At 42.3% G+C, this 27054-nt stretch overlaps 1 protein-coding gene across 1 annotated transcript in view; it reads left to right on the top strand.

Moving 5' to 3' along the window:
* The window catches only part of gramd4a (GRAM domain containing 4a), a 65081-nt gene that overhangs the window by 13885 nt on the left and 24142 nt on the right, over window positions 1–27054 (top strand). Inside the window, exon 3 of the mRNA XM_063006847.1 lies at window positions 9409–9523. Coding sequence (XP_062862917.1) covers window positions 9409–9523 — 115 coding nt within the window. The remainder of the gene's footprint in view (window positions 1–9408; window positions 9524–27054) is intronic.

Genomic DNA, 27054 nt, shown 5'->3' with positions numbered 1-27054 from the left:
ACCACCATGCTTGACTGTAGGCAAGATACAGTTGCCTTGGTACTTCTCACCAGGGCGCCGCCACACATACTGGACACCATCTGAGCCAAACAAGTTTATCTTGGTCTCGTCAGACCACAGGGCATTCCAGTAATCCATGTTCTTGGACTGCTTGTCTTCAGCAAACTGTTTGCGGGCTTTCTTGTGCGTCAGCTTCCTTCTGGGATGATGACCATGCAGACCGAGTTGATGCAGTGTGCGGCGTATGGTCTGAGCACTGACAGGCTGACCTCCCACGTCTTCAGCCTCTGCAGCAATGCTGGCAGCACTCATGTGTCTATTTTTTAAAGCCAACCTCTGGATATGACGCCAAACACGTGGACTAAACTTCTTTGGTCGACCCTGGCGAAGCCTGTTCCGAGTGGAACCTGTCCTGGAAAACCGCTGTATGACCTTGGCCACCATGCTGTAGCTCAGTTTCAGGGTGTTAGCAATCTTCTAATAGCCCAGGCCATCTTTGTGGAGAGCAACAATTCTATTTCTCACATCCTCAGAGAGTTCTTTGCCATGAGGTGCCATGTTGAATATCCAGTGGCCAGTATGAGAGAATTGTACCCAAAACACCAAATTTAACAGCCCTGCTCCCCATTTACACCTGGGACCTTGACACATGACACCAGGGAGGGACAACGACACATTTGGGCACAATTTGGACATGTTCACTGTGGGGTGTACTCACTTATGTTGCCAGCTATTTAGACATTAATGGCTGTGTGTTGAGTTATTTTCAGAAGACAGTAAATCTACACTGCTATACAAGCTGTACACTGACTACTCTAAGTTATATCCAAGTTTCATGTCTATAGTGTTGTCCCATGAAAAGATATAATGAAATATTTGCAGAAATGTGAGGGGTGTACTCACTTTTGTGATACACTGTATATATATATATATATATATATACAGTGTATCACAAAAGTGAGTACACCCCTCACATTTCTGCAGATATTGAAGTATATCTTTTCATGGGACAACACTGACAAAATGACAATTTGACACAATGAAAAGTAGTCTGTGTGCAGCTTAAATAACAGTGTAAATTTATTCTTCCCTCAAAATAACTCAATATACAGCCATTAATGTCTAAACCACCGGCAACAAAAGTGAGTACACCCCTAAGAGACTACACCCCTAAATGTCCAAATTGAGCACTGCTTGTCATTTTCCCTCCAAAATGTCATGTGATTTGTTAGTGTTACTAGGTCTCAGGTGTGCATAGGGAGCAGGTGTGTTCAATTTAGTAGTACAGCTCTCACACTCTCTCATACTGGTCACTGAAAGTTCCAACATGGCACCTCATGGCAAAGAACTCTCTGAGGATCTTAAAAGACGAATTGTTGCGCTACAAGAAGATTGCCAACACCCTGAAACTGAGCTGCAGCACAGTGGCCAAGATTATCCAGCGTTTTAAAAGAGCAGGGTCCACTCAGAACAGACCTCGCGTTGGTCGTCCAAAGAAGCTGAGTGCACGTGCTCAGCGTCACATCCAACTGCTGTCTTTGAAAGATAGGCGCAGGAGTGCTGTCAGCATTGCTGCAGAGATTGAAAAGGTGGGGGGTCAGCCTGTCAGTGCTCAGACCATACGCCGCACACTACATCAAATTGGTCTGCATGGCTGTCACCCCAGAAGGAAGCCTCTTCTGAAGTCTCTACACAAGAAAGCCCGCAAACAGTTTGCTGAAGACATGTCAACAAAGGACATGGATTACTGGAACCATGTCCTATGGTCTGATGAGACCAAGATTAATTTGTTTGGTTCAGAGGGTCTCAAGCATGTGTGGTGGCAATCAGGTGAGGAGTACAAAGATAAGTGTGTCATGCCTACAGTCAAGCATGGTGGTGGGAATGCCATGGTCTGGGGCTGCATGAGTGCAGCAGGTGTTGGGGAGTTACATTTCATTGAGGGACACATGAACTCCAATATGTACTGTGAAATACTGAAGCAGAGCATGATCCCCTCCCTCCAGAAACTGGGTCGCAGGGCAGTGTTCCAGCATGATAATGACCCCAAACACACCTCTAAGACGACCACTGCTTTATTGAAGAGGCTGAGGGTAAAGGTGATGGACTGGCCAAGCATGTCTCCAGACCTAAACCCAATAGAACATCTTTGGGGCATCCTCAAGCGGAAGGTGGAGGAGCGCAAAGTCTCGAATATCCGCCAGCTCCGTGATGTCGTCATGGAGGAGTGGAAAAGCATTCCAGTGGCAACCTGTGAAGCTCTGGTAAACTCCATGCCCAGGAGAGTTAAGGCAGTTCTGGGAAATAATGGTGGCCACACAAAATATTGACACTTCAAGAACTTTCACTAAGGGGTGTACTCACTTTTGTTGCCGGTGGTTTAGACATTAATGGCTGTATATTGAGTTATTTTGAGGGAAGAATAAATTTACACTGTTATATAAGCTGCACACAGACTACTTTTCATTGTGTCAAAGTGTCATTTTGTCAGTGTTGTCCCATGAAAAGATATACTTCAATATCTGCAGAAATGTGAGGGGTGTACTCACTTTTGTGATACACTGTATATATATATATATATATATATATATATATATTAGGGCTGTCGTTAATCGCGATAAAAAAAATTTATCAAGATTAAAATTTTTTATCTAACTATTTTTATTTGGCTGTTTGTGCCACATACTGTACATGTGTGTCTCTGTGGTAATTAACTATATTTTAGATGAATTAGGATGTAAAGCGCATGAACTGTCCGATGATAAACTACTTTTAGCGGTTTTCACTTTTTTTACGTGTTGATGAAAAGATGAATGAAACCACGCAAGCTTTGTAACGAGTATTTCCATTGGCTGCTAGAGCTGTCCAGCAAAACCGTGTAGCTCCGCCTCCTCCCCCTCAGGTAAAAAGTGAAGCTCTGTGTGATGTTTCATCTCTACAGTTTATTCAGGTTATTCTATCACATGGTTATAAACATGATTTATATTTGTGATGTTTGTAGTTTTCTAAAAACACATTCGTATCTGATATTTACAGTGGTGTTCAAAAAAATAGCAGTCCAACACCATTAACCTGATGAATCACTGTTTTTAGTAGAAGTGATATTTCTACATAGCAAATAATTTACTTGAAAGTGTAGTAGAGTAATGAAAACAAAACAAACCCAACAATTAGGACATGCATGCCGCTCATTCTGAGTAATCAAAGCATTGATTGAAAGGGGGTTGTTCAAAATAATAGCAGTGAGGAGTTCAGTTGGTGAAGTCATTCATTCTGCAGAAGAACGGGTGTCAATTTTGGCCCTTATTTAATGTAGGAGGGTGGCAAATGTTGCACAGGTTGGTCATAGCGCATTTCCTTCTGAAATACTGGGTAAAATGGGTCGTTCCAGACATTGTTCTGATGAACAGCGTACTTTGATATAAAAGTTGATTGCAGAGGGAAAAAACATACAGAGAAGTGCAGCAGATTATAGGCTGCTCAGCTAAAATGATCTCAAATGCCTTGAAGTGACAACCAAAACCTGAAAGATGTGGAAGGAAGTGTGGAACTACTGTTTGAATGGATCAAAGAATAGCCAAAATGGCAAATAGTCAGCCAGTGATCACCTCCAGAAAGATCAAGGAACATCTGAAGTTACCAGTGAGTACAGAAGATAATTAAATTAAGCCAATTTACCAGCAAGAACTCCTTGCAAAGTTCCGTTGTTAAAAAACACACGTGTCCTGAATGGGTTAAAATCTGTCAAGGAACACATTGACTGGTCCAAAGAGAAATGGCTCAACATTTTGTGGACTGGTAAAAGCAAAATTGTTCTTTTTGGGTCTAGTGGCCGTAGACAGTATGTCAGACGACCCCTGAGCACTGAATTCAAGCCAAAGTACACTGTGAAGACAGTAAAGCATGGTGGTACAAAATGATGATATGGGGATGTTTTTCTTACCATGGTGTTACGCCTATTTATGGCATACGAGGGTTCATGGATCAATTTAAATATATCAGAATACTTGAGGAGATCATGTTGCCCTATGTCGAAGAAGAAATGTCCTTAAAATGGGTGTTTCAACATGACAATGACCCAAAACATCTTGGTTACAGACAAACAAGATTGAGGTAATAGAGTGACCAGCCCAATCCCCTGACTTCAATCCCATAGAGAACTTGTGGGCTGACATCTGAAATGCGTTCTTTTGAGGCAAAACCCAAAATTGCAGAAGAACTGTGGAATGTAGTCTGATCATCCTGGACTGAAATACCTGTTCAGAGGTGCCTGAAGTTGGTCGACTCCATACAACACAGATCTCGGAAAACAATTGTTATGCCACTAAATATTAGTTCAGTAATTTAAAGTAAAGTGAAACCTCAAACATTTTTTTCAGTTTATAGATACATTTTTTGAGTTTTTAAAGAAAAATGCTGCTATTATTTTGAACAGCCTAATATTAATTTTTCTTAACTTTCTGTAAAGGATTAACACAAACTGGCTAAATTTAGTTAATGTTTTGATTTAGAATTGAAAGTGTAGTATTTTCAGTGCATTTGCATTTATTGAAATAAAAGTTATTATAATGATTTTGTGCTTTATTTGCTTTTTTAAAATCACTGTTTTTTTTGTTGAACACTACTGTATATGGACTAAGCGTTTACATGGACTGTTTTAATTAACTCTTTTTTTATATAGCTACAGTCAATTACTTATAGATAATGTATGCTAACTTGACTGTTTCAGGTATTTATAGATGTTTAAATGGTAATTTAGAACAGTATTTCCCAGTATTCTTTCTGCACAAACACAGTATTAAAGGGTTTTCTTAATAGATCTATGAAATAATCATATCTGTGTTTTGATGCTTTATTGATGCCTTATATTAGATCAAAACATTATGGTTGGTGCACCTGTTTTCAGTGTCAGGGTCATGAACAGGAAAAGATCCTCACTTTTGTCAGATAATGTGCTTTCTACAATTAATTTAGATTTAATAATTTTATCATATTTTATGAATGTTTTATTGGTAAACACGTTCTTGCAATAACAATGTGCATAACTGTTCAAATTTTGCTTAATTATTAGTTTGCGATTAATTGAGATGAATACATATATATTAGGGCTGTCACACGATAAAAATTTTTAATCGAGATTAATCACGATTAATTTTGCTCTTTAATCGCGATGGTGAGTTACTGCACTCACTGTTTCTGGAGGACCACACCCAGCAAAAGTGTGTGGACACCTCACCATAAGCTTGTTGCCCATCCTCATTTAAAACCATGGACATTAATATGCGGGTGGCCCCCGTTTTGTAGCCATAACAGCCTCTTCTTTTCTAAAAATTGCCTTTCACACAATTGAATTTGTTTCCATTTAGTCAAAGGGGGGTTTTCTTCTGGCATTTCTTCTGGTCTGGCATTGATGCTTGCATCTGACTTTCCAGTTCATCCTGAGGTGGGGTCGAGGTTCACGGCTCTGTGCCGGCCACTAAAGTTTTACACCAAACAGGTCAAACCATGTCTTTGTACAAATGGTCACAGTCATACTGGAACAGGACAAGGGCCTTCACCAGACTGTCTTATCAAAGCTAGAAGCATTTTATAGGATTGATGTTATATTGAATTTAAATTTATACACCTGCTTGCAACTGGTGTGTCTAATACGCTTACACTGATTAATTTGAAGAAGTGTCCACCTCTCTCCAGTGTTGTTTATACATTCTTCAGGCTTGACGTTAGCTCCTGTTGCACGTAAGCTCCTGTTGAGTCAGCAGGGAAGACCCAATATGCATCTGATTTGAATGAGCCGCACACGCTCCCTCCCAACTGTTCCAGGAAGTTTAACCTCAACAACAGCTTTATTATTACTACTCCCAAAAAAGGATTTAAATCCTGATCCTGATAATGTAGCCTTTAAATACTAATAGTGGGGCCAAATTCTGTCAATAGATCAGCAACTGGAGCTCATTAAATAGCAACCCACCAAACAAATGCTTTTATAGAGCCACACTTAGTTTTGCCAGTGTATTGTTAAGGGGTTTGTGATCAAGGAAATGTCAAAACAACATTTCTGTAGAATTTGTGATGTCTAATTTGACACTACAAAATATATGCAGTGATAGATCAGCAGATTAGGTACTGGACTAGTCCAGTAATCCACCTTCTGCGTGATGGAAGTGGAAGAAAACCTAAAGGCAAAAACGCCTTTAGGCGAAATCTGGGTTTAAAACCACACTCTCATGTTGTCATGTCAGTCTTTCCCCTGCGTGGCACCCTGGCAGGAGCTTGGCACTGGAGTTCCCTGCATGACAGGCATGTAGTAGGGTATTTTTGGAAAAATGTGTCGGGCTGTTGAGACATCTGAGCAGCGGCAGCTCTCTATTGAGACTCGGAGGGGAATGATGAGTCATCCCCTCAATCAGTCTAGCCCCGTTCCCTCTCCCCCGCCCCGTCCCTGTCCTCCATACATGTAAACAGTGCGGTCACCAGAGATAAAACTAAAAATGTGTGTCTTGATGCATCTGTTTTAAACTTGAGGCAATGGGACAGTCATCTCGAGATTGAGACCCTGATTAAAATACAGTGAGGCTCCTGTCCTCATCATCTAGGCAGTGAAAGTGAAGCATCTTAGAAGTGAAAGTGAAAGACCTCAATAGCAGCAAGCACTCTGGGATCATTTATTCATTTATCATTAGTGCATGTCCGGTAAGCGTGAGGTCTTGGTCAGTACGAGGTTTGGATGTTAGCTTCTTTGGTTTTTTTGGACCCACATGACTCACCACACTAGTTTTGGTTAATGGCTTCTAGCACCACATGACCTAATGCTTTGTATGGATGAGGGCATGTGTGTGCATTTACATGATGTGGAAAAAATAAGGTTGCTGAACATCCTGTTTTAAAAACCATTAGCAAGAATAAAGAAACCACCCCTTTAAACTCAAAACTAAGACAAACTCAAACTAAGACACACATTTGCACCGCCATATCCAAGCCTACATATTTTTCATTCTTATAATTATACCTGTATGTACACTGTTCATCCTTAACATTAAAACCACCTCCTCATTTCTACACCCACTGTCCATTTTATCAGCTCCACTTACCATATAGAAGCACTTTGTAGTTCTACAATTACTGACTGTAGTCCATCTGTTTCTCTACATACTTTTTTTTTTAGCCTGCTTTCACTCTGTTCTTCAATGGTCAGGACCCCCACAGGACAACCACAGAGTAGGTATTATTTGGGTGGTGGATCATTCTCAGCACTGCAGTGACACTGACATGGTGGTGGTGTGTTAGTGTGTGTTGTGCTGCAGCGCTGCTGGGGTTTATAAACACCTCACTGTTACTGCTGGACTGAGAATAGTCCACCAACCAAAAATATCCAGCCAACAGCGCCCCGTCAGCAGCGTCTTGTGACCACTGATGAAGGTCTAGAAGATGACCAACTCAAACAGCAGCAACAGATGAGTGATCGTCTCTGACTTTACATCTACAAGGTGTACCAACTAGGTAGGAGTGTCTAATAGAGTGGACAGTGAGTGGACATGGTATTTAACAACTCCAGCAGCGCTGCTGTGTCTTATCCACTCATACCAGCACAACACACACTAACACACCACCACCATGTCAGTGTCACTGCAGTGCTGAGAATGATCCACCACCTAAATAATACCTGCTCTGTGGTGGTCCTGTGGGGGTCCTGACCATTGAAGAACAGGGTGAAATCAGGCTAAAACAGTATGTAAAGAAACAGATGGACTACAGTTAGTAATTGTAGAACTACAAAGTGCTTTTATATAATAAGTGGAGCTGATATAATGGACAATGTGTGAAGAAACAAGGAGGTGGTTTTAATGTTAAGGTTGATTGGTGTCTATCTACTGTATATATTTACCTATCTATCTATCTTTACAGCTATAACAGCCTCCACTCTATTGTCGGAATCTGATTATCAATGAAGCCATAAAAGATGCTTCACCCTAGACCTTACTTGAATTTTATTTGACAATTTTTTTTATCACTTTCACATCAGAACAGACTGGTTAATCCAGATAACAAGCTTGTCTTTATGTCTGGTGGATGCTTTTTTCTGCCTTTATTGAAGCACTCTGTCATGACGTCCTTGAGAAGAATTGGGGTTTTTAGCCGATGCACTTAGTTAGTTTTGGCTAGACATTTGTTGTGGCGCTGAGTATCTATCCTGTATCCCTTTGTTACCACTATTCCACCCTGCTGATGCTGTTTGTTTATATTTTAATGCATTATTTTTGTTTCCCAATCTAGTTGTATCATATTATTACGCAATTGCATTTTGCTTTTTCTGATACTGCTGACCTCCACTCTGACCGAGGAGGGCTGTGACTATCAAGCTGGCCGCTTATTTTCACCTGCATGAGACAGCTTGGAGATATGGAGACCTGGCAATACCATTCTTGGACTAGCCAATCATCAATTAAGCCTGCAGATAGTACAGCTGAGATTCGAACCTGTGATTGCTAGTATATATTACAGCTGTGCCATCCAAGCGCCTGTCCTCTATAAAACCTTGAATAATCTCTTAAACCTGCAGCAACTTGGTTTGCTCCTCATTTTTGCTCACTGAGGAGTTTCACATGCTCTCCCAGAGCCAGATGCACTTTCTCCAGTGACTCCACGTTTCTCTGACCTTCCAAAAACACACAAAGGTCAACTGGCTACTAAACTGGATCTGGATTTGATTGCATGTGTGAGTGTATGTCGCCCTGCAGTGGATTGCCACCTCGTCCAGGGTGTGTTCTTGTCCTGCACCCTGACCAGGATGAAGCAGTCGGTGAAAATGAAGAAATTAAATGAAGAAATGAAGAAATGTTCTCGTACTTTGTCCATCAGCTCTGTTAGCACGCTAGACAGCTCAGAGACCTGACGCATAGTGCGTACACAGCAGCCTATTGCGGGGAAACAGTGCTGCAGTCTGTGTGTGTGTGTGTGTGTGTAAAAGAAAAGAGCATGCCCACATTGTCAGTTGCATCGGCCTCTTAAAGACACACCTCGCCTTTTACTCCAAACATCTCTGTGAGGCACAGTGAGGATGTCTGATGCTCTTTATGCGCCACGCTGCTGGAGGTAGATTTTTCAGTACGATTCAACCCTGTTTAGACTGTGTGTGTGTGTGTGTGTGTGTGTGCGTGTGTGTGCGTGCGTGCTTGTGTGTGTGTGTGTGCGTGTGCGTGCACCTTCTGGGTGTTTTGCATTTTTCCTGAGCCTTCGTTGTGTGCGTGTGTAGGTAAGGTAAGCGTGGTTTGCCTGTAACCACGTGCGTGTGTCTGTGTGTGTGTGTGTGTGTGTGTGTGTGTACATTCAATGAAACAGATTGAAGCCTGGTTAGATTGTAATTGTGCGTGTGTGTGTGTGTGTGTGTGTGTGTGTGTGTGTGTTTAGGCTGGATTTGGGACTCTAAACATGGCCGGCGTGCAGGATTTAAGGAGTGACTCTGAGCGTCTCAACGAGGTTAAAGGTCATCTGGAGATTGCCTTGCTGGAGAAGCATTTCCTACGTAAGTACTGATGACGATATCTCACGTCCTCCTCTGTTATTTAAGTGTGTGTGTGTGTGTTTCATGCAGATCAGCTATTTCATTTCATGAGTCCGAAACCCAGTAATACTATATATTAATGACCGGTGTGTATTCAGTAGAGATGCATGAGTACCGATACTGGTATCGGGTATTTGCCCGATACCGCGCTCATTAACTTGTACTCGTACTCGCAAACGAGGCTCCGATACTAAACATCCGATACCGTGTGCCTAGTGCACGTTGCTGCGTTATACCTGGTTCACACTACACGATTTTTGCCCTGATTTTCGCTCGGCGACTGGTCTGCACTAGATTTGCCGGCTCGGGAGCAACTCGGCGTTCGCTCAGCGATCAAAACTCGGCTCTCGATCGCTAAGTGTGAACTATCCAACAACTCGATCCGACCGGCTCGCCGAGAGCTCGAGTTTTCTAGCATGTCAGATATCTGATCTGAGATGTGCGACTGGGAATGAGTGACATGTCGAACAGCCCATGAGAACGCAGGATACGGTGTGAGGGGAAACGCAGGAGAGGAGTGTAAACAGGTGGGACAGGGGGATAATATAGTTTATATCAGAATACACCGGCACACACACACGTTTTACAGTATTTCTGACCTGATCGTTCTCTACAAAACATAACAACAAAACACCGACATTGCAAAAATATTTATTAATGCAATTTATATGCTATTCGTGTTGCCAAATCCACTCAGATTCATGTATTTTTCCTCCTTGATTTCATCACGTCAGCGCACAAACACTTTGATCACTCGCTACTTGTTGACGTGCATTTTTGGACGTGGTATCATTAAACCCCTTGTCATATCGGGTATCGGTATCGGCAAGTACAAAAATACATGTACTTGTACTCGTACTCGGTTGGGAAAAAATGGTATCGATGCATCCCTAGTATTCAGCATTAAAAACCAAACATGGTGGGGTGGGTTAAGTGCCCCCCGACTAGGGTCTGAGGAGGGTCACCTTCCTTTTTCAACCTCTTTTTTTCTCAGGGCATCCAGGTGCCTCAGCGAGATATTCCGCTGAACACCCTGGTTCGATTCTCGGTTCTGCTATTGGTCGGCTGGGTGCCATCTAGCAGGCACACTTGGCGGTGCCTGTAGCAGACAAAATTGGCCACTGTGTCTACTGGGTGGGAAAAGATTGGACTAAGTGGGTGGGGTCTTCAAATACTGTGCAAGGACCCTGGTTGGCAGACCGAGGCACCTGTGCAGAAGTAGATGAGCCTCATGTGCGAATGGGCAAAAAGAAAGGGTTGAGGGTCTGCGCACATGTCAGAGGGCACAGTCCAGAATGTCAACCTCCCCAGCAGACTAACAGGCTACGCTAAATTGGGATAAAAAGCTTTAGTGTCTGTGATGATGGAATCTGTGTGTGTGTGTGTGTGTGTTGTTGTTGTTTATCAGTAAGCCTCTCTAGGTATCTTTCAGCCTGAGTTTAGCCCGATAATAATAGCACTGACCTATTTAACACAGGGCTTCAACTGACCCGAGGTTACTTGCGTTCAGGAGACGTGTACATTTTTATCTTGGGATTCCCGATTACTCCAGAAACATGCTGACTTATTTTGACTCCCCCCGCACCATCTCCAAACTGAAGTCATTAACTGTAACTATCTGTAGTAACCTGCTTTCATGCTGTTCTTCAATGGTCAAGAATGGTAGTGGACCCCCACAGGACCACTACAGAGCAGGTATTATTTGGGTGGTGGATCATTCTCAGCACTGCAGTGACACTGACATGGTGGTGGTGTGTTAGTGTGTGTTGTGCTGGTATGAGTGGATCAGACACAGCAGCGTTGCTGGAGTTTTTAAACACCTCACTGTCACTGCTGGACTGAGAATAGTCCACCAACCAAAAATCTCCAGCCAACAGCGCCCTGTTGGCAGTGTCTTGTGACCACTGATGAAGGTCTAGAAGATGATCGACTCAAACAGCAGCAATAGATGAGCGATCGTCTCTGATTTTCCATCTACAAGGTGGACCAACTAGGTAGGAGTGTCTAATAGAGTGGACAGTGAGTGGACACAGTATTTAAAAACTTCAGCAGCACTGCTGTGTCTGATCCACTCATACCAGCACAACACACACTAACACACCACCACCATGTCAGTGTCACTGCAGTGCTGAGAATGATCCACCACCTAAATTATTCCTGCTCTGTAGTGGTCTTGTCCATTGAAGAACAGGGTGAAAGCAGGTTAAAAAAGTATGTAGAGAAACAGATGGACTACAGTCAATAATTGTAGAACTACAAAGTGCTTCTATATGGTAAATGGAGCTGATAAAATGGACAGTGAGTGTAGAAATCTACTGTTATGGCTGATCAGTGTATATCCAGACTCTCAGGTCTGTTCTGCTTCCTAATAATATCCCACCATGCTGTGCCATGGCTGTGGGCAGAGTTCAGCTCTCAGATTGCATTTGATATCGGGCAGCATGCTTCTTAGATGTGTTAGTGTCAGAATAAACTGTAAAATTAAACTACTGACCTTTTCTTTCTGAGCTGACCACTGGTTACTGGTTTTAAAATATTACAGGGTGCAGTCGGCCAAGTTCTACCTTTATTAGTGTCCTGGAAAGTACAGTCCGTTTACCAGGATGCCCGTTGGAGGTCAGCCAGGATGGGGATTTTAGGAGTGACATCAATTGCTGCAGCAGCATTTGTGTGTGTGTGTGTGTGTGTGTGTGTGTGTGTGTGTGTGTGTGTGTGAGTGTGTGTGGGCCAGTGATAGCTCAGTGGTTAAGGTACTGGACTAGTAAACAGAAGGTTGCCGGTTCAAGCCCCGCCACCACCAAGTTGCCACTGTTGGGTCCCTGAGCAAGGCCCTTAACCCTCAATTGCTCATCGTGTTCTGCTCATTGTGTAAGTCGCTTTGAATAAAAGCGTCTGCTAAATGCTGAAAATGTAAATGTGTGTTTGTGTGTGTGTGTGTGTGTGTGTGTGTGAGTCATAGTGCTATGTCAGTAAGTCCTTAGTAATGCGATAAGTGTCTCTGAGGCCTGATCCTCCTTGTCTTACCTACACTCACATGCTCATGCTTACACACACACACACACACACACACACACACACACACCTGTAATGGGGGATTTTTCGGTCTCTTTTGTTATTTACATTTGCAGCATTTAGCAGACGCTTTTATCTAAAGTAACTTAAAACTGTGACTGAACACTGTTCAAGCAGTTATGGATTAAGTGGCAACTTGGTGGTGTTGGGGCTTAAACCAGCAACCTACTGATTACTAATCTAGTTCCACTAAGATACCACTGGCCTATAATATTTGACTGATCATATAGATTAATATTTGTATGAAAGAGTGTGTAAGAACAAGGGTTAAGAACACACCCTGAACAGGGTACCGTCCCAAAACGGGGCACTACACGCTTATACATGTTCTCTCTTATCAGTTGGAATGTTTATATTCTGGCTCTGCCATGCAGCCACTAAGAAATTTCTCAGTTTCTTCTTTAAGAGATGTGGATTAATATTTGTACAAAAAGTGGCACCTCAAATTAATATCATTAGTTCTTTACAATGACAGCTTTGACACATTTACAGTAAGAAATAATCCACCTTTGCAGGACTGGTTTTATGTTTGCCTTTTCCTTCTGTCTAGTTCTTACAAAGGTCTCATTCATAAATGTTTAATAGGATTAAAATCAGAAGATCAGCTAGGTCTAGCCAGTACCGTTACCTTTAAAGAATTATTAATTAAATACATTTTATTCTCATCAACCGCTTCATCCTGGTCAGGGTCGTAGTAGGCCAGGTACAATTGTGAAACACTGTGCACGTGGCAGGAATGGGCTGTACATGTACCAGTCCATCGCGGGGCTTCGGCCATCCACCCCCTGTGTAAATGCCTGGCCATCTAATAGCACTGCTGAGATTTGAACCTGGTAATAGACTCTGTGCCGTCTGAGTGCCTAAATAAATAGAATAAATGAATATAAATATTTGATGTTTAAATGCCCACATTTAGTTGCTTGGCAGAATACATTTTCCAGTAATATGTCCTGGTACATTGGACCATTCATGTTTTATTCAAAGCATCCGTCACTGTGGGTATGATTGGGATCTTGGATTCTTGGGTTCTGTGCAAATTTGTGTAGTTGTTCCTGCTGTCTTCGGATCATCCTGCAGCTCTTTTAAAGTGACTGTGGATTTCTTTCTTGTTGTTACTAGTTATTAGACTAAGGTGGATAATTTATTATAGCTGCTTTAGGTAGGCTTTGCTACAGCGAATCATTCGTCCACATATGTAATCTGGTGCAGTGTGCCCAAGCGCCCTTCCTTATGCACCGGGGCCGGCACTAAGCACGCACTGATATGTTTTCATCCAATGGTTAGGTTCACGTTACGTCACATGGTTCACATGTTTGACACCTCGATTTAACAGACCTCCATTCAACGGATTTTGGATTTAACGGACAAAATCTGGAAAACCGAATGTCCAGTTCGATTGTGTACCAAGACCAGTAGTTCAGTAATTGTCCTCTAGCCGGCACACGTATCTCTGTTTACGTGAGTTATAGGCTTAATTTTGTTGGGAGGCTCACTTTGTTCTCACCTTTTTCTCTGTGTTTTATACTTAAGTTCTAGAGCTTAATTATGGCTTTGAAAGACAGGGAAGGTGGTTAGCGAAAGAATGTGCATCTAGATATTGCCGAAAAGTTCGAACTTAAGAACTAAAGAAGAACAAAATGAGTATGCAATAAAGTATGCAGAAGCAGTGGCGCCCCCAGACATTTCTCATAGGGTTGGCCAAATGGGGCCAAAACGAAAAGCCATAACTACATTTCAGGAAGTCTATTATTGACTAGCTGATAACTAATTATCGGAAGTGCATAGATTAATACGGTACAATTTACATTTTACTGTACAACAACAATCCTGCACCAGAGAAACTAGACTGCGATTAGCTGTGGAACTCTGTGAGGTAAACTCACCTGCACAGTACACCACACAGCATCGGGCGGGGAGGTTGATGGGTGGCGGGGGTTTGGAGTGTGATACAGTGATGCGGTTGGCTGCCTACATTTTTATTTTTAATATAATAATGATCATAGTTCCTGCAGCTTAGTAAACAATACTAACCAGGAACTCATCCAGAATCTGGGTAGTAGTATGTCATCCTTTCTTTTGAAAAAAAATTTATACTTTAATTTATTGTCATTTAAATGTAATCAACACTGATGAACTGGACTGATAATGAGAACATGAACCAGGGTCATTAGAGTGTCTCCATTAAATTGGGACATAAGTAGGGACATAAGAGGTTGTATCGATCCATTACTAGATAAAAAGAGCAAGGATAATAATGAGGGAAAGGACACGTTATCGTCCCTTCTTTCTAGTTTCCTCCTCACCCGTCTGTAATGATGATGATGATAATGATGATGATGATGGATCCCCTATGCTTGTCACGCTCAGTGTTAGAACGAGCAGACGTCTGTGACTGCTGTGTCCTAGACGCCACTTCCTCTGACACATCCTGTTTATTCTCGCCAGGCAAACAGTAAAGGACCGGTTTCTGTTTGCTGCTGCACCCCCGCTTTCTTCTTTTCGCTTTATTCAGGCAGGTTACCATGCAACAGCACCGCTCTGCAGGCGGGAGGGCGGCCGCTTTTCACGGCTCATTGTTGGCTTGAAATGCTGGCACGGTTTCACAGCTAAGATTGTACGTGTGTGAAGGATGAGGTGGGCACTGCTGTGAGCGCTGGAACGTCAAGTCATGGAAATCCGGCACACGCTGCCATGCTTTCACAGTGCCAGGATTTCACACCCAGTTTGCCCAGGAGGACGGACAATACAGCAAAGTTTGATTCTAGTCACTACTATAGACGGGACCTTTTTCTGTGTAATGTGAAGGCATCATGCCCATCTATTCATGTCATTGGCAGAGACTGTGTGCCACCACTGGCTAGAACAATGCCAAAATGATTTCTTATTGTGTACTTGTGCAGCATATTGGCGGCTTTTTGCCATGCCAGTCCAAAACCAAGGGCAATTGATACTGACCTGGTCACGTTTGCCAGTGCAGAAGACAAGCAGTCACATGATGAGTGTTGTTCACAATTTTGGACAACAAGAAGGCAAAAATATTTACTGGATGTACACTATATATCCAAAAGTATGTGGACACACTCATAATTAATGAGTTCAAGTGTTTCATTGATTTCATGACTGTATATTATAATTTTAATGTATTTTTATTTTAATGAACTGGCTTAATCCATTTACATTTACTGCATTTAGCAGACGCTTTTATCCAAAGCGACTTACAGTACTGGGACAGTATACAGTTTGAGCAATTGAGGGTTATGGGCCTTGCTCAAGGGCCCGACAGTGACGACCTGGCAGTGGTGGGGCTTGAACCAGTGTCCTTTTGATTACTGGTCCAGTACCTTAAGCGCGAGGATAAAACTTCCCTCTTTATCCTGATCTTGTTGTGGTGGGTCCAGTTCCACCAGGAAAAAATAGGTGATAGACAGGAATTCCCTGGACGGGCCACCAATCCATTACAGGTCTTTGGTCACCCATCCAACCAAATTGGACATCCAGACAAGAAGGGTGTTGGGCAGTGGGTTAGGAAAAATCCAACAGTAATTTTAAAAGACCTCTAAAAGTCCAGTGCAGAGACTGTGCAGCACTAGAGTGGCAAGATGGAAGATGTTACTGTGTAAAAGGCTCATGTAGCATGTAGCGGGCTAATGATTAAACTTATCGCATCAAACTAGTTAAAACCCCAGTAAAAGGGCACTTAGTATTTTGTCAGCTGTAACCTAGCGGTTAAGGGACTAGACTAGTAAGGAGAAGGTCGCTGGTTCAAACCCCACCACTGTCAGGTTGCCACTGTTGGGCACTTGAGCAAGGCCCTTAACCCTCAATTGCTTAGACTGTATACTGTAAGTCGCTTTGAATATATATATAAATGCCAAAAATGTAAATGTCTTATAACAATATGACTGCTTAGATGCAGATAGAAAGAAGACCTGAAGCAGGAAGTGGTTTTGTTACAGGATGTTTGAGAAGAGACTGTGTGGCTGAGGTTGCAAGCTTTATAGTTGCTGACTTCTTAGTATATATACAAAATTCTAATTAGACAAAATTATAACAACATGTCAAGTATACTGAACAACTCCTTACTGTTTAGAAGATCCTTTAACTCATCTGGCTATATGATTTAGTCCATATGTAGAGGGGGCCAAAACTAACTAGTAGATATATAATTTTTTTAATGTAATACAGTGTTTTTTTTATTACAAATCATATAATCAGCATAATTTGATTTTTGAATTTTGAGGTTTGAGATAAAAAACATTGTAGGTGCAAGGCAGGAATACCCTAGACAGGGCGCCCATCCGTAGCAGGGCTTTGACCACCCCTCCCTCAGACATAGCTATGGCTGGCTGGTAGCGGTGGGCTAGTGTAATAGACCGCTGTGCCACCCAAATGCACAAATGCTTTTACTGCTAATTTGTCACTCACAGGGACATAGGGCCAGTGGTAGTCTAGAGTGCAGAGCTTTGGGCTATTAATCGAAAGGTTGAGAGTTTGAATCCAGACTCTGCCATGCTGCCACCGCTGGGCCCTCTCTGCCCCAGGGGTGCCGCACAATGGCAGACCATGCGCTCTGACCCCAGCTTCCAAAACAAGAAAAAAAGAATTTCATTGTATTATATATAAATATACATATATATATAGTGTGTATGTATATGTATAGAATATAATAGAATGCCTTTATATAATATATATATATATATATATATATATATATATATATATATATATATATATATATATATATATATACAGGTCCTTCTCAAAAAATTTGCATATTGTGATAAAGTTCATTATTTTCCATAATGTAATGATAAAAATTAAACTTTCATATATTTTAGATTCATTGCACACCAACTGAAATATTTCAGGTCTTTTATTGTTTTAATACTGATGATTTTGGCATACAGCTCATGAAAACCCAAAATCTCAAAAAATTAGCATATTTCATCCGACCAATAAAAGAAAAGTGTTTTTAATACAAAAAAAGTCAACCTTCAAATAATTATGTTCAGTTATGCACTCAATACTTGGTCGGGAATCCTTTTGCAGAAATGACTGCTTCAATGCGGCGTGGCATGGAGGCAATCAGCCTGTGGCACTGCTGAGGTGTTATGGAGGCCCAGGATGCTTCGATAGCGGCCTTAAGCTCATCCAGAGTGTTGGGTCTTGTGTCTCTCAACTTTCTCTTCACAATATCCCACAGATTCTCTATGGGGTTCAGGTCAGGAGAGTTGGCAGGCCAATTGAGCACAGTAATACCATGGTCAGTAAACCATTCACCAGTGGTTTTGGCACTGTGAGCAGGTGCCAGGTCGTGCTGAAAAATGAAATCTTCATCTCCATAAAGCTTTTCAGCAGATGGAAGCATGAAGTGCTCCAAAATCTCCTGATAGCTAGCTGCATTGACCCTGCCCTTGATAAAACACAGTGGACCAACACCAGCAGCTGACATGGCACCCCAGACCATCACTGACTGTGGGTACTTGACACTGGACTTCAGGCATTTTGGCATTTCCTTCTCCCCAGTCTTCCTCCAGACTCTGGCACCTTGATTTCCGAAAACAGTACTTTGGACCACTGAGCAACAGTCCAGTGCTGCTTCTCTGTAGCCCAGGTCAGGCGCTTCTGCCGCTGTTTCTGGTTCAAAAGTGGCTTGACCTGGGGAATGCGGCACCTGTAGCCCATTTCCTGCACACGCCTGTGCACGGTGGCTCTGGATGTTTCTACTCCAGACTCAGTCCACTGCTTCCGCAGGTCCCCCAAGGTCTGGAATCGGCCCTTCTCCACAATCTTCCTCAGGGTCCGGTCACCTCTTCTCGTTGTGCAGCGTATATATATATATATTTATAGAGAGAGATACATGTACAAATATCAATATTACATTTATATAATTAGTGATATTAAAAGCAGAGAGTAAATGACAAAATTAGGACAAATAGGACATACGTTCTTTACATGTGTATATAAGTTTCCTTGATCTGTTTCTTGTTTGCAGCCTGTTGTTATTTCACTATCAGGACTCATAATTTCATGACCTTGTTGTCCGATTGTTTATTGTACTGTTATTTGTGCTGGTGCTTGTAGCTTTGCTGTTCAGGCTTTGCTTAATGTATCGGAAAGAAATTTTCAGAATCTGAGCAAAGTGCTTCCAGCACCAGTCAGCAGGCGATCACTGTTAATGAAGTCTTTGTTTAAACCCAAATCTCAGTGCACTTTTTCCGAGTAGGCATTGGCTAATCCAGACTGAGCAGACTGGCTTTGTGCTTTGTTCTGAAACACAGTTATGAAAATATACAAGGAGCAGTTGAGATCTTCTATTCCAGGCTCTCTTATTCATCAAGGCTAACAGACTTTTTAACAGCCTGGACAGTTAGGTATACCTCAAGGCTCTATGTTAAGTCCTTGAGTGGATGTAATAGTACAGGTGGACTTTTTAGTAGAAAGGAAAGAACAAGAGATCAAGCCAGACCACAGTAGTGCTTTAATGTCAAGGTTGAGATGGATGCAGTGGACCAAGATTTTGAGATCCTTAGTGATATTTCGACTGACAGAGTCAAGATTCACAAGAGGAACCTCAACATTAGTAAGTGTTTATAGCAAAACATTAGCCTTATAATCTCGAACTAGAGTTATTATGCTTATGCATATGGACTGTTTTCTTGATTTATTTATTTGTAAATAATTAAAATCAATTTTTTATAATTTTTTTATCTACAAACCTACTTCCAAAAAAAGTTGGCACAATGGGTAAAATACATATAAAAACACAAGCAGTGATTTATTTAACATTTCGTTAATTAAAAACAGCACATTTTGGCCGCTCAGGTGGCGCAGCGGTAAAAAAAACACACGCTGGAACCAGAGCTGGATCTCGAATACATCGTATCGAATCTGAGCTCTGCCTGCCGGCTAAGGGGGGGGTCTCTCTCTCATAACTAATGCTATTACGACCTCTGCTGGTTGATTGATGGCGCCTGCACAGAGATGAGAAAAGAGTGCTATCAGGGTGTGTCTCTCCGTACACAACGCTGAGCTGCACTGCACTCGTCAAAGTGTAGGTGATAAGATGCATACGGTATGCTGTCCACGTGTCAGAGGGGGCGTGGGTTAGCTTTGTTCTCCTCAAGAAGAGCAGGGATCGGCATTGGTGGAGAGGAAGCGTGACGCAATTAGACGCACTAAAAACGGGAGAAAATGCATAAAGAAAATATTTAAAAAAATAGAGTTTTATAGAGTTGTGTTAGTTATTTTATTAGGATTTTATTGTCTTGTTTTTAATATATTGGTTACATTCATAACAGGACAGGTGGTTACCGGTTACACAAGATTCATCAGTTCAAGTTTAATGTCAAACACAGTCACGGCCAATTTTGTATCTCTAATTCACCTCACTGCATGTCTTTGTGCTTTGGGAGAAAACCGAAATTCCCAGAAGAAATCCACACTGACACGGGGAGAACATACAAACTCCACACAGAAAGGACCCAGATGTCTCCACCTGGGAATCGAACCCAGGACTTTCTTGCTGTGAGGCGACAGTGTTACCTACCGTGCTGCCCCTCTATTTGTATGGGCACCATTGAGGCTGAGGTATTAACATGCATTCTGGAGCTACAACTTGGAAAACATTATGGCTTTAAATTAAGAGAGTGTGGGTGCTAAACTGGTCTGCCTTTAGTACGGACCTGTATCCTCAGAAACCCCAGACTGTTAAGCAGCTGAAGTGTTGTGTTAAGCAAGAATGGGGGAAAATATTCCACGTTCACAACACTAACAAGCCGTGTCCTGAGTTTACAATAGTGACGAGCTCTGGGATTGTCCATGGTAGATGATCTGTGATGTGATGATGGGTGACAGCATGTGATTAGGCCACCACATTCAATACTAATCACGCTAGGAGAGAAAAAGGCAAACATAGAGGACATAGTCCGTCCCCCATTGTTTCCCGAGGCTGTGTCCCGTTACCTCACTTTCCCTCACCCTATTGCATTCTGGTCTTAATAGATTTACAAGCCGACTCAGGCCTGATTAGGTCAGATACACCTAAGCTTCTTATCATGAAGAACTTAGAGGCTGGTACCATTTACTTACAATAAACACACACACACACACACACACATACCTGTATACACACACACACACACTAAATTATGTAATACCTTTAATTACTTGTTCCTGCAAAACAGTTTTTTGTTTGTGATCAATCAACCCAGCGTTGTAATTAGAATTATGTGGACATGCTGCCTAAATATTGATTTAAGTGTTTCAGTCACACATCTGTATAATCATATACATTTTATGCTTTCAGCTTTGTGGTAACAGTTTGGGGAATGCCCTTTCCTGCTCCTGTGTTCCTGTGCATAAAAGCAAGGTCTATAAAGATGAGTTTGGTTTGATGAGTTTGATGTTCGTCTGAACAGAACCATGACTTTAACCCAACTGAACGTATTTGGAATGGGATGAATTGGAATGTTGGTTGTGTCCAATATTAGTGTCACGCAAATGTGCTTTTGACTGAATGGGCATATATTTACACACACTCTAAAAAAGGTTTTTAGATAGTTTAAGTCTCAGCAGTGCTACTGGACTGACTGGGCACTTAGCAGATACAATTAACTGTAGCTTAAAGACAGAAGGTCAGGTGGGGTTACTGTTTATTGTGCACTGGACAGATTTTATTTCATGTTTTTCATGCAGGGTCACTAAGATGTTGGACACGGCACAGTTTTTATTATGTGTCCTTCATCCAGGATCACTCAGATGTTGGACACGGCACAGTTTTTATTATGTGTCCTTCATCCAGGATCACTCAGATGTTGGACACGGCACAGTTTTCATTATGTGTCCTTCATCCAGGATCACTCAGATGTTGGACACGGCACAGTTTTTATTATGTGTCCTTCATCCAGGATCACTCAGATGTTGGACACGGCACAGTTTTTATTATGTGTCCTTCATCCAGGATCACTCAGATGTTGGACACGGCACAGTTTTTATTATGTGTCCTTCATACAGGATCACTCAGATGTTGGACACGGCACAGTTTTTATTATGTGTCCTTCATCCAGGATCACTCAGATGTTGGACACGGCACAGTTTTTATTATGTGTCCTTCATCCAGGATCACTCAGATGTTGGACACGGCACAGTTTTTATTATGTGTCCTTCATCCAGGATCACTCAGATGTTGGACACGGCACAGTTTTTATTATGTGTCCTTCATCCAGGATCACTCAGATGTTGGACACGGCACAGTTTTTATTATGTGTCCTTCATCCAGGATCACTCAGATGTTGGACACGGCACAGTTTTCATTATGTGTCCTTCATCCAGGATCACTCAGATGTTGGACACGGCACAGTTTTTATTATGTGTCCTTCATCCAGGATCACTCAGATGTTGGACACGGCACAGTTTTTATTATGTGTCCTTCATCCAGGATCACTCAGATGTTGGACACGGCACAGTTTTTATTATGTGTCCTTCATCCAGGGTCACTCAGATGTTGGACACGGCACAGTTTTTATTATGTGTCCTTCATCCAGGGTCACTCAGATGTTGCGGAGTGACCCTCAGATGTCGACGTCCTTTATTCGCGGTTACTCTAATGTTGCTCACTGCACAGTTTTTATTCAGTGTCCTTCATGCAAGGTCACTCAGATGCTGGACACTGCACAGATTTTATGTCCTTAATGCAGGGTCACTCATTTTGCACACTGTCCTTCATGCAAGGTCACTCAGATGCTGGACACTGCACAGATTTTATATCCTTAATGCAGGGTCACTCATTTTGCACACTGTCCTTCATGCAAGGTCACTCAGATGCTGGACACTGCACAGATTTTATATCCTTAATGCAGGGTCACTCATTTTGCACACTGTACAGATTATTAATCAGTGTCCTTTTTGCAGGGGCACTTGGATGTTGGACACTGCACAAATTGTATTTTTTGTCCTTCATTCAGGGTCACTCAGATGTTGGACACTGCATGGATTTTATGTCCTTAATACAGGGTCACTTATTTTGCACACTGCACAATTTTTATTATGTGTTCCTCATAAAGGGTCACTGATGTTGGACACTGCCCAGTTTTCATTCCATGTCCTTCATCCATGGTCACTCTAATGTTGCTTACTGCACAGATTTTATTTCATGTCCTTCATCCAGGGTCACTCATTTTGCTCACTGCACAGTTTTTATTCCATGTCCTTCATGCAGGGTCACTCATTTTGCACACTGCACAGATTTTTAATCAGTGTCCTTCTAGCAGGGTCACTTGGATGTTGCACATTGTGTGTGTGTGGTTTTTTTTTGTTCCTTCATTTAGGGTCCTTTTTTTGCTTACTGCACAGTTTTTATTGTGTCCTTCATCCAGGGTCACTCTAATCTTGCTAAATGCACAGTTTTTATTTAATGTCCTTCATCCAGTGTCACACTGATGTTGGACACTGCACTCTTTCCTTCATCCAGGGTCACTCTGATGTCACTCACTGCACAGATTTTATTCAATAGTCCTTTATTCAGGGCCATTCAGATGCTGATCATTGCACAGTTTTTATTCCGTGTCTTTCATGCATGGTCACTCTAATGTTGCTTACTGCACAGTTTTTATTCAGTGTCCTTCATGCAAGGTCACTCAGATGCTGGACATTGCAGAGATTTTATGTCCTTAATGCAGTCACTCATTTTGCACACTGCACAGATTATTATTCAGTGTCCTTCATGCAAGGGCACTTAGATGCTGGGCACTGCACATATTTTATTCAGTGGCCTTAATGCAGGGTCACTCTGGTGTTGGACGCTGCACATATTTTATTATCTGCCCTTCATCCAGGGTCACTCATTTTGCACACTGTCCTTCATCCAGCGTCACTCAGATGTTGGACACTGCATTGATTTTATGTCTTTAATACAGGGTCACTTATTTTGCACACTGCACAGATTTTATCCCATGTCCTTCATCCACGGTCACTCTAATGTTGCTTTCTGCACAGTTTTTATTCCATGTCCTTCATGCAGGCTCACTGGACATATTTTATGTCATGTCCTTAATATAGAGTCACCCTGATGTTGTGCACTTCACCTGATTTATTCTGTACTTTTCCATCAGGGTCAGTCAATATTTTACCCTACATAGGTCACTCGGGACAGTACTGCTTACTACACAGATTTAATTCCATGCCCCTTCTGACAGCTTTACCCTCACATTGCCCGCATAGATTTAATTGTCCCTTGCACAGGGTCACTCAGGAACTCCACACTGTACATGAAAAAAGAATTATTTTCCACCTCCACTCATCTGTAGTAAAGGCACAGGGTGTTGAGACACACCTTCTCAATCACCCCCAGTAAAAGATACAATAGACACTACAATAGACTGGATTCAGCATCTGTTCTTTTAATGGGGTTCACATAGCTTCCATCACTTTTACCCTGGGGCATCTAGATTTTTTACAGCCTCCACATTATTTTCCAGCATTTAGAACACCTTCAAGTCAGTCATACAGGAATGGTACATTGGCACAGAGGGTAGTGTCGGTGCCAGGGCATATTGAACCAGGGTTTGATTCTCATAGAGCTTTATATGCTTCTTTCATATCTTTTTTATTTATTTATTAATGCATTTTCTCCCTTTTTCTCCTGATTTAGTATAACCAATTGGTCTTCTGCTGCTGGGGATCCCATGTGCGCAGTTTTAAACCCCCTCTTTTTCGCTCGTGCTTTGGTGGATTCGCACATGAGGCTTATCCACTTCTGCACAGGTACCTCTGTCTGCTAACCAGTGTCTTTACACAGTGTTTGAAGACCCCACCCACTGCATTAGTCCGGTCTTTTCCCACCCAGCAGACTCGGTGGCCAATTTTGTCTTCTGTAGGCACTGCCAATTGTGCCCGCTAAATGGTGCCCATTCGACCGGTAGCAGAGCCGAGATTCGAACCCGGGTATTCAGAATCTCAGCGCTGGTGTTCTAGCTGAATTTCTTTCATAACTTTGTAGGTTCACTCCTTGTACTTTGGTTTTCTCCCATCCTCCAAAATGCAAGGGGTTGTAGTGTTTCCTTTAAATGACCCCTGGATGTAAGTGAGTGATGGACTAGTGCCTTGTTTGGGGCGTATTCCAGCCTTGCATTTGATTCAGGCCCCACCATGACATTTTTCTCTTTTCTATAGAGCAGAGAGACAGACTGGCTGATGACCGCTGGCAGCAGAATTCATTAAATGGGGAAAAGGAATGACATTGGTATTAAAAGCCGAAGAAAAAGGAACTCGGGGCAAAAGGGAAATGGAGACGTATTAGGAGAATGAATTCATAATGAAAATGGCAAGTGTGTGTGTGTGTGTGTGTTTGCATGAGAGCAAGCTTTGAAGAGCTGCTGAATCATTGATGAGGTTTAACAGGTGGCGACGAGGTGTGTGTGTGTGTGTGTATTAATCTTCTGTCCTGCCACTGCTGTCGAATTAGAAGACGGATGAAAAATCAAGCCTGTGTGAATTATGCAGAGGCCGTTTTTAATCTAGCCACACTGTATTTACAGAAAAGAGTCTAGACCATGGCTAGGACTGCATGGCCGAAAGTTTATGGACGTGCAAACTCTATCTCTCTATTTCCTCAACTGCTCCCGTTAGGGGTCGCTGGCGGATCGTGATCCGCATTATTGATTTGGCACAGTTTTTACGCCGGATGCCCTTCCTGACACAACCCTCCCTATTTATCCGGGCTTGGGACCGGCACTACAATGCACTGGTTTATGCATCCTAGTGACTAGGTACCTATAGGACAATTCAGTGTCTCCAATTAGCCTGGCTGCATGTTTTTGGACTGTGGGAGGAAACCGGAGCACCCGGAGGAAACCCACGCAGACACGGGGAGAATGTGCAAACTCCGCACAGAAAGGACCCAGACCGCCCCACCTGGGGATCAAACCCAGGACCTTCTTGCTGTGAGGCGACAGCGCTACCCACTACGGAACCCACCTTCTGATCTGCATATATGGTTGGCAGAGGGTACATGGAGGCGCAGATGATTGGCAGTTCCTCTTAACTGCCCGTCACCTGCACCTTGTTGAGCATTAATTCGCTCCAGCTGGAAAGGTTTCTATTTATTATGGTTTCTTCCTCACAGATTTGCCAGCATGCTTTTATCTGTTTCTGGGAACTTAGCTGGCATCATGACACATTTCAGGCAGCACAATGGAACTGCCATGGATAAGCAAGCTGCCCCAGAGGCAGCAATGATGGCTCTTTTTCGGAGCAGATCCAGCATTTGGACCCATGCTGAATGCAGGCTGTGCCTGTTGGTGGTCTGGAGTGTCGCTCGTGCATTGCCATCCCCGGCATGCAAGTTTTTATTATAATTATTTTCTTGTATTTATAGTGTCCATGTTAAGGCATCAAAGTTCCCGTGATGCCAAAATGGTATCAATAATGTTTCCATATTTGTTACCAAATTAGCATGTTGAACAATACAGGCCGAACAATACAATGTTCATGAATTCTTATCTACACATCTGTGTGTTGTTAAATATGAAAGGACTGCAGCGCTGTGCGCTCATTGTTTTTGACTACTGTCAGTCTAAGTGGGTTTAATACAACCACTGAGATGTGAAGTACCTAAGAGGTCTGTTAAAAAGCTAGTTTGTAGTGTGGGTGAGTGTGTGTGTGTGTGGTTTTTGTACTTGAGCTTCATCTATTCTTGTATCATTTTCAGCACTATAGCTGGAGGTAACTGCACATTTATCATCAATTATAGAGACATTAGCAGATGTACTTGCTTGCATCTGCATCTGAGGTAGCAGCCACATCTGCTTTATGCCTCCTTTACAGGCTTTTGAAGACATCAAATGGTTAAACAAACACTTTGGAGGTTGTTTGGAAAGGTCTCTTCTGCCCATCTTGTCAGTGACTAATCAGTAAAGATGTGTAAAGTGTGATGGCAGTAACTTTGACTATGCTGGTGTTTTATAAAGTTTTATCTACGAAAAAGGGTACCACAGTATATTTACGGACACCGTAATATCACTTGACCTGACCTTGACCTGAACAGTTCCATACTGCTCCTTTAGAGGTCCATTATCATTAAGCACTGATGACGCCTCTTTTCATTTCAATTGGCTTACAATTTTGACTGAATACCGTTTAAGCTATTGAGGGTTAAGGGCTTTGCTCAGGGGCCCAAAAGTGGCAACTTGGGATCAACAAGCCTTAAATTACCTTGATTACCAGTCCAGTACCTTAACCGCTGAGCTACCACTGCCTTTAAATACACAGTGGCTTATTTGCCTTTATGTAAATGATGCTATTTTGCACAGTGAACCTACTGTTGAGCACTAGGAGATGATAGTCACATCATTTGTATTTCTTGATCGTAGAGCAAAATTCTTGGAAATCTTCTCCTACCTGTTGCCATTTTTATGTAATGA

This window comes from Trichomycterus rosablanca, chromosome 1 (genome assembly GCF_030014385.1).
Source record: "Trichomycterus rosablanca isolate fTriRos1 chromosome 1, fTriRos1.hap1, whole genome shotgun sequence".
Taxonomy (NCBI): Eukaryota; Metazoa; Chordata; class Actinopteri; order Siluriformes; family Trichomycteridae; genus Trichomycterus; species Trichomycterus rosablanca.
The sequence above is the reverse complement of the archived record's forward strand: the minus strand, read 5'-3'. Positions and strand labels throughout refer to the sequence as shown.